Below are 9,498 nucleotides of genomic sequence, written 5' to 3' on the forward strand. Positions count from 1 at the left end.
TGGTCCAATGTGTGTGTGTGTGTGTGTGTGTGTGAACCAATTTCAACTGAAAATCAGCGTTATGAGAACTTTTCTGTGTTGTTTACCTCATCACAAATACAGGGCAATTTGAGGGTTAAGACTTGGTTTTAAGTTTAAGGTTATAATCGGGTTTAGTTTCAGTTTAGGGTAAGGGCTGGGTTTAGGCATTTAGTTGTGATGGGTAAGGTTATGATAAGGGGCTAGAGAATGCATTATGTCAATGAGTGTCATCACAAGGATTGAAATAAGAACATTCTGTGTGTTTGTGCAGTAGGGCACTGTAATGCAGTAGAGAGTTGTCAGCTTTTATTAAAATCACTTACCAAAATGATAACATGATAATGATAACATGGCAATGATGCAGCCATACATTCATTCAGTGAGTATTGAACATTTAACATGTTAGGAAATTGAACATTCAGACAATAATTGTCAAATTTGTTAATGTCATAAATCACTGAGGAGCCAAGGACATATGCAGTAGGGCCATACAATCAAATTATACATTCAAGCATGTGGTGAAAAATTAAAACATAAAACTAATTTATACAATTACCTCTGGGAGATGAGAAGTGCTATACTGTAAGTCATGACTGAAAAATTCACCCTGGGATACATTTACGGTGTTAGATAGCATCAATGAATTCCAGCTGTTTTCTCATAAATAACCCCTGGAAGGCTTTAATGACAGAACTGACTGTGATGGTGTTTCCAACTTTCCGTTTTAGATTGTTTCCTGAATTGTTTGCTTTTACATTTGGGCTTTATGAAATATTTAGAGCCATGCTCTTTCCTCTTTTATTGTGATAGATTGGCAACACAATCCAGCAGCTTTAGATCACAAAATCATTTTTGCTATTAAACTCTATTGTAGGTGCTGGAAATAACTCGTCCTGTTATTGTCTACATTTGGTTTGTTCATTAATGGTGATGAGTAAAATACTCCACCAAGAATAAATTGAAAACACCTGTTTTAATTGTTAAATGTGCGGTGGATTTCAAAGTTTAGTCTATTATAATTAGCTCTGACTTCATAGTGGTCAGACTTTTAGACTCCTACAACGTAGTCTGAGTTGCCACAGATTACACCAGCATCTTCATAATGGGCACAGTTATGTGTCCCCACACCAGCATGTTTGCAGTCCAGCAGGTTAGACTCTGTCCCTTCACACTGGACGTCATCCAGAAGAATCCGTAGATCCTTCCCCTCTCCGAACTCTGAGTTCTTGGCTGCCTTCAGAGCGTACCGGAAGCCTAACTGCCGGCAAACCACCGCAGCATTCTTGGTGCTCCACAGGTCATCACACACAGTACCCCACTCCCCGTTAACGTAGATCTCCACTCGCCCACGGTTACTGCTGTCTGGTTCGTCCCCAACCAGCCTTACAGCTCCATTCCGAAGCTCAGGTACACTCTCTGGTCTGTGCTTGCCCTTTCTGCGCCGACCTTTCCGTCTTGAATGCCTGGGTGGTTTGGTGGTAGTTGTGGTTGGAAAAGGGGTGGTCGGTTCAGGTCCCAGTTCACCCAGACGATCAATGAGCTCTTGGAGCCAATCGTGTGAGTCTGTGGGTTGTGGCTCAGGGTCGTTTTTGCTTGGTGACTCAACACCCATTAATACTGATGAAAGAATGACATATCATATAAAGTATGAATGACACATTTTTATTTGTTTTCTATCTTTAGTCAGTATTGAGGTCAAAGTGTTTTGGAAATGGACTCACTTTCTTGTGGAACAAATTTGATGAGGTTACTTTTCACTCTGACAGGAAGAGGGTCATAGTGACATTGTCTGGGTGGAGCACGTCTGTAAAACAGGCAGAAAACATGCAAGTCGTCACATTAAAAAAATCAAGTTTTCCCAAAACTGTGACTCTTTTAAAATGTATTTAACTTCCAGCTCAAGTCACAACTGTGGCAACAAACTGTTCAAATGAGCTTGATGGCTGGGAAACAAATTAAGTGACACAAACATCTACTGCTGAGAGAAATTCAGACAGAGCCAAGAGCTGTCTGAAGCAATGTCGGCAAGGGGAGATTTAGGATGGCAGGCCTTTCACACTACTGCCAACACTGCTTCATTTCCCTCTTTTACCAAAACAAAGACGGGCAGAAAGTTATCCTACCGATGCTGAGAAAACACAGACCTAAGCTCATATCCAAGCCAAGTATGATCATGATACTGCTCATCCCTGAGGCTCGCTCAGAAGAATGACATGGCTATGTTTGTAATTATGAACAGATGTGTGTCTTACATATCCATTTCCAAGAAGTAGAAATAGAACTGTGCACTATACAGTGAGCAGTTACTACACATAGAATAGTACACATATTTCCTTTGTGTTATTGTGGTGAAATAAGAAACAGGAAATGTAATGATTATATTACTCACCTGGAGGGATCCACCACTTTATAAACAACTCCCGAAGGTGACGTAGCGCTCGGTATTCCAGTCGACATGAAGTACAGCTCGCCTGTTGGAAAGAAAAACAAAGCACTACATCAAGGGAACGGTAGACATTTCCAAGGAACAGCTAGTGTACAAAGAAAACTGCAGGTACTGTTGCATAGGTTGTGTTGAGGTTATGCGTGTGTTCATGCATTACCAGCTTCATCCTCAGCAAAGGAAATGATGTACTGATGATAGTTGTTGATGAGTCCAGGGAAGGCACAGGTCAGGCCAGGCCCCATACAAATCTCATTGTATTTCCATTGTCCTGTATTTCTGTCCTCTTGCAGACTCATTAAACGCCTACAAAAACAACACACAGATGTTCTTACTCTGTTAGATCTCTTCAACCAATACAGATTTTTTTAATGTTTGGTTACACATAAGCATATTTCTCAATATTGATTGCTCTTTGATTGCATAACAGCAGTCAACGTGGGCTAAACTGTGGATAGCTTTTCTTTGCTTTGACACAGAATGTATTCAGTGACCTCATCTTCCAAATTTCTTTCACTGTTTTCTAAATTAAACTCATCCACCACCAAAACTATGTGTGCCTTTGTGCTGTACAAGTCAACAGTCGTCTACGTCTATTTTCTAATTTATACCTTTCTACAATTCTTTGATACCCTTTGACCAAGGCTGGAAAAAAAAGAATTCATTATAAATACTGTATACCTTAGTATGTTTTTCTATTGAACATAAATAATGTTTTGAGAGAAATGCAAGTCTGTGATAGAGATCAAAAGTGATACATTTCTGCTTATGTTGCCTGTCTGAACTAGTGCACAGGCGTCATTTCTGAAATCCTTAAATGCAGGTAATGTGGGTATCAAACAAACACCTGCGGCAGTTATCTTCAGTTTTAAGTTTGACATCACATTGTTGCCATTCCTCAAAATATTTTCAGTGCTGTCCTGAACACAAAGATACATTTCAGAGGTTGGTGTATTTTCCATATCAAACTTACCCACTCATGAAGTCTCCAAATATGTACATGCCATTCAGATTGGGGTATTCACACCCTCTGTAGACATAGCCACCCGTCACTGACTTGCCCATTTTGTGAGGGTATGCATAAATGGGAAGGACATCATCTGTGAAAAAACTCCCAAGTTCAGTATTGGTATTACTGTGTTTCTTGCTGATCTGTATATTATAGTCATTAGCCATGTATTTACAATGAAGCCACTTATTCAATACAAGTCAAAATCAAGTCTTTTTCTATTCTCTATTTTTCTATACTCTATTTTGTAGAGGTGTTTTAAATGATTTAATATTGGGCAGTAGTGCCAAGCAACTGTACCTTAAATCTTGTCATGGCTGTTTAAAAGAAGAGGTGCCCTCATGCATTTATAACTTTATAATATATGTTTTTGAGAGAAATGTCTGGCATGGTAAAGGCTGTTAGTATATTAGTAGTTATGGGTAGACTTCTTAGTATCACCAAATCAAATGTATTCTAAGGATTCTGTTTTTCATTCAACCATGCCCATTTAAGTTCAACTTATGTTCTATGTCTGAAATCATTTTTAGCAATTATTAACATATACATGCATGCAGCAATGACACTAAATATCATGATGACAGTGATAGATAAATTGTATGAGTATCTTGAGAGTGCAGTTTGAAGGGTAACGCAGTTATAACCAAGGCACACTGTGAATAATGTAATGCATTCAGTGAACAATTAGTCAAGTCGACCATTAAGTAGGTTACAAGTCACATTATTCAAAACACAATGTTTTAGTGCATATGACATTCTGTGACAAACACTTGCATGACAACATCTGCAACACCTTCATCTGGCTTACAACCAGATATGATGGAAACACCAGTCTATGCTTGCTTTGAATATTCCCTCTGACACCCACTGCAGTTGGATTAGTTGTAATTTTGGTTGTAATTTTTTCCTTTACTATGGAGGAGCAGAAAAAAACTTGGTCACCAGGTCTGCCAAGGGCTAAGAATTTGTGAGTTTTCTAATGAAACAAAGCAGGACCTAATTCCACCCAGACAGAAAAAGTTACAGTAGCTTGTGCAGACAGCTGCCATGGTGTTTGTTTGGTATTAAATCCTGCAGACTCTCCATTACCACACCATTGGAGATCACTGTAAATGTCTGCAGTTGACGTTGGGTAACCATGGATGTTTCCAAACACAGACATCTGACTGTAATCACCAGAGCATGCTTACCAAGTGAGCTGTTGGCGCACAGCTTCTTATCATAGCAGGAGAAGCCCTCTTTGGCTCTCCAGCCATAGTTCCGGCCTTTCTCAATGATGTCGATCTCTTCAAACTTGTTCTGGCCTACATCCCCACAGAAGATGCGCCCTTTGCCCTCTCTGTTCCGGGGGTCGCCCCGGTCCACAGAGCACCTCCACATATTGCGGACACCGTAAGCATAAACCTCAGGTCGTGCTCCCCTCTCATGTATGAAGGGGTTATCAGGAGGGATTCTGTATAACGGGCCTCGCTCGTTGTCATCTACATCTATGCGAAGAACTTTACCCAAAAGAGCTGACCTAAAGTAAATAAAATTATGTAATAAGTTATCATTTATGTCAAATGCACAGAAACATGCAGTTAATTTACATATTAACCAATGTATTCGTCTACCATGTTGGTATCTCTAAATAAGGTTCATTGCTATATTTTCTGGAATTGGAAAGATTTTGTTACCCTGTTACGTATGATCATGTTATGATGTATGTCTACTTTTGGAAATCTTTAGTGGCCTTCTTACTTGTTCTGGGCGTTCCCATATTTCCCAAATGGGTCTCCTGCCATTCCACCATCTCCTGTGAAAATGTACAAGTAGCCATCATCAGCAAATAGCAGTTGCCCTCCATTGTGGTTGGATGCAGGTTCGTCGATCTCCAGAATAACCCTGTTAAGAGAGTCACCATGACAAAAAGAAAAGGAGCATCAATATTTGTGAACAGAGTTCCTTTCTCTGAATGCATGGATTCATGGCATCAGATAATTAGAAACTCTTTGCCCTTTGCTAATCTGGATCTACAGTCCATACCTACCGCTCAGATCCATGATCCACCACATTCATGTCGTTGGATGACACACGGAACTCACTGATCCTGATCCTCTCATCAAAACCCACCTCTACTGAGTAATACACATACAGCTTCCCATTGTACTTGTACTGGGGGTGAAAGGTCAGTCCCAGAAAGCCTCTTTCATCCCCTTCCCATGACGATGTTAACACCACCTTGGTAATGTTCAAGAATGGTATCTCCAATTTGGACTGGTCAGGGAGGTATGTCCACACCAATCCCACCTGTTCTGCCACAAAGAAACGATGTGTGCCATCATTGGCATGCACCATAGCGAGTGGGTTACGCAGCCCGTTGGCCACTTCTTCTAGACACAGCTGCAGACAGCCGTCCAAATCTGACTGGACCCGGCCCAGGCTCTGGGTGAGTTTCTGATTAGAAAGGAGGTGTGGGTAGCAGTAGTCCTCATCCTGTAGCTCCAGGTGCTGACAGAGAAGTGTCGGGTCTTCTTTGACTTTGGCTATGTGTGGGTCATCAGACAGGAGAGGGATGGTGGAACTGCACTTTTTCCAAAACTGGGCGCAGTAGTCGGGACAAAGACCTGGGATGGTCCGGTCCGGGGTGCTGGGGTCCTCTGCATCAAAGAGGTGAGCTGCATAGGGTGAGCATTCCTGGACAGATGGAAAATAGAGGTGAGTGGGTCAAAGTGTTGTATTTCAAAGTATTTCTTTAACTTTAATTTTCAGTGAATTCATAATATATCATAAAAAGTAGTATATCATATCATATTATTGTCCTGAAGGCATCAGACAAAAATTCCAAACCAATTCCAAATGTTGTCCTGAAATGACTGTCCTCAAAGATAGTCGCTGCCTATACACCCAGCCAATACACTGGACCTAAAGCCCCAAAGGAGGTGAATCTGGCTGTGTTATTTGTTCAATTAACTAGTCACATATTCTAAAATTATAGCTTCTCCGACCTCATCAAAAAAAGTCAAAAATCTATTAAATACAAAATATTGTTTATTTCAAAAGTTTAATTGACATTTGTACACTCCTGCTTCATTCATTCATTGTAAAGTCCATTATCAGTATTTGTGCATTAGAGGCTTCAAGTTTCCACATCACACTTGTAAAAGTTGCATACTGGATCACTGTTTGCTTCCAAACCAGTTTTCATGTCACAAATTATGCTTGTAGGTACTCACCTTAAACTAATTTTAGAGCACAGATAAACTCATCTTATTCTGTACAGTGAAGGCTAAACATCCAAATCAATTAACATTAGGCACACATTTTTGAGTGGGCAGGGGGTTCTCTCATCTGTTGCATAATGTGTGATCAAATTCAAGATCAAAGCTCAAATATATAAAATACTTTAAAAAAACTTTATATAAAGTCCTCAATACACTGACGGGATGTCCACTCTTTTCACAAGTGTTAATCAAAATCCCTACAGACTGACTGGGGAAGCCCTTGTGGTGAGCCTCTTATTAGATTATAGGACTGGACTACACAGTGAATATGTCGGATATTAGGAACATCTGCATGATAACCATTTGCAGCCCCAGTTGCTCAATCAGGACCCAAAGGTCTCGAAGCATGAAAACCTGCTGTTTGACTATCTGGGTGACTGGTGTTGATGTTTTCAGTGAAGCCACAATATGACCTTTAACTTAATTCAGCTCATCAGTGTACTTTATTGAATGAGACACACCTAAGTTTAGTGATTTGGCTGTGAGAGCATATTATTGTGTTTAGCTATTTTTAAAACTGTTTTCACATGATCACATGACAGATCGCGTTCATCTTTGTCTATGAAATTTGGTTAGGCTCTTGGCGCATGATGGAGACGTTTTGGACTAAGCCAAGCGACCTTTGTCCATGCACGCCTACCTGGCAAAGTAGCTCCAACACGAACCCAGCACAGTTGGAATAACCATGATAATCAAAATTATCCATAATCCGGTAGTATTTTGTCATCAGCTCCTGATCTTTCTGATAATCACAGCAGCCAAACTCCTTGTACATTACGCAAAACTCCAGCTCCCTCAGCGGTCGAAAGGGCGGCTTAAAATCCAAACACTGTGGGTGTAACATCACAGGTGAGACCCATAATGTCCAAAAATACAAGATGCCAATCGGCGAGAGCCACTGCCGACCCGGGACTTTGCCATAATACCGCCGCATTATGGCGTGCGTTGGAAATCATGGAAGAGTAAAAGTTATGCAGAAGCGGCTTCCTGTGCGCACTTTGCTCTGACTCCAATCATCCGCTTTATTTGGCCCTCTGACGTGGTTGAACCGCTGTGTCCTCTGTCAACCTGGGCTGTCTGTTGTCAGGCTGCAGCCGTATGGTCGGCCTGGACCGCAAGCTGAAGCCATCTGCTGTCTCGGTACATATGCACACAAAATGGGAGGAAGCCAATAGCACAGGCTCCTCCACAGGAACACGGGGAAGAGTCCCACTGCTGTTGACTACGTAATAGATTATGATAATAACTTAAACAGCAGTAGCCTCGAACAAACATATTGGGAGATGAGCACCATAACCTACAGGAATAGTCATATATTAACATCAACACCATCATTAATAACTGGCATTAATAGGCTACAAGTTTCCTCTGTTATATTTATTTTGCAATTTGTTTTTATTGTCGATCAGTTTTCATAATATCAATCATACTGCGCGGTGCATTGTGGGCCTTGTTCTATTTTTTTAGTTTCTTGTGTTAAACTGTCATCTTTTGCAACATTTACATTGTTGGGTAATCATGCATGTCATCTCTAGCTGACCAGCAGATGGCGACCTTACACAGTCCTGAAACACTTGATTCCATAAGCAGTCCCTATTATTAAAGTGTTATTATTATTAAAGCTTGTGTACAGAGAGGCCAGGAAATTACTCATGGGTAGGCTGAAAAAAAGGGAAAAAAGTGCACCCCCGCTGAATTTTCCCATAGTCCACAGTGGAGGTATTGTTCAAATCCAGGTCACAGTATGGGGGGAGATGAATGTATTTAAAATAACAATTGATTTAATGAAGCAGGACTTCCAGCATATAGAAGTGGCACTTAGTAAGCAAGGGAGTGAAAAGTACTTTCAAACACTAACTATGAAGTGCACAAAAGTGCACATTTATTTCAAATGGATAAATACATAATTAATATTCATTTTAAGTACAGATTTTTAGGGATTTTTTAAGAAATGTCATAAACTCACAGCTCTGAATTTAACTAGCCTTTCCTCTGTTCTGTTAAATTTTGCATGCAGATGTGCCAAGTACCTTTAGATAGGGAAATAATTTGGTCTAAGAATAGATTAGACAAGACTAGAATAAATTAGGATAGAATAAGGTCAGTCAGTAGATGTTGGTGCTCATTTCCACCACTGCTCCTTCATATTTTAAGCTTTCTTTGGACGATGACCACTCCACTGAACAGATGGAGGTTTAGAGTCTTGCTTAAATATATAAGAAGAGCTATCTCAGTAAGTCCAGGCTTGAGGACTTTTTGCAACAGACAAGTCAAAAAATTAAATTAATGTAAGAACAACACCTCTGTTATAGTTCACACCCTTGTTCCAACAAGTCCAAACACTCAGAATGATGACTTTCATTATAGAAGCGTATTTTTTGTCTGTTTTTAAACTTTCTACACAAGGGTCCCTGGGCACATACCCAGATTGCCCATTTAGTAGATTCGTCCATGACTCCTGGTCTACCCACACAGGTGCTTTCACTTCTAGTGGTTGAAGAGCTCATTCTTCCATTTGTTGTGTTTTTTTTGCATCTGTTAGGGCAGAACAACGTGTACCTTTCTATTATTTTGTAAGAATATTGATTTAAAAAAATCCTGTCATAGCTCCACCAAACTTCATCCTGAGCAGAGGTTTAATCTGTACACCTTTTCACAAGTAAACCATGACAGTGTGACAGTGGGCCAGCACATTACCAGGATCCTGAAGTTAAAGCAAAAGTTATTCATTTGATTATTTACACCAGTAGGCCTACTTTTCC

At 40.3% G+C, this 9,498-nt stretch overlaps 1 protein-coding gene across 1 annotated transcript; it reads right to left on the minus strand.

Moving 5' to 3' along the window:
* Nucleotides 1-312: 312 nt before the first annotated feature.
* On the minus strand, nucleotides 313-8,023 carry hhipl1 (HHIP-like 1). Its single transcript, XM_053335329.1, has 9 exons — nucleotides 7,377-8,023; nucleotides 5,503-6,149; nucleotides 5,214-5,357; nucleotides 4,664-4,992; nucleotides 3,438-3,564; nucleotides 2,625-2,770; nucleotides 2,411-2,492; nucleotides 1,743-1,825; nucleotides 313-1,638 (listed from the first exon to the last, which is right to left on the minus strand). Exons 1-9 carry the CDS (start codon nucleotides 7,668-7,670, stop codon nucleotides 1,070-1,072), a joined length of 2,421 nt encoding a protein of 806 aa, XP_053191304.1. The 5' UTR covers nucleotides 7,671-8,023; the 3' UTR covers nucleotides 313-1,069.
* Between the last annotated feature and the right edge of the window lie 1,475 nt (nucleotides 8,024-9,498).

The sequence above is a fragment of the Scomber japonicus genome, chromosome 16, assembly GCF_027409825.1.
Source record: "Scomber japonicus isolate fScoJap1 chromosome 16, fScoJap1.pri, whole genome shotgun sequence".
NCBI lineage: Eukaryota > Metazoa > Chordata > Actinopteri > Scombriformes > Scombridae > Scomber > Scomber japonicus.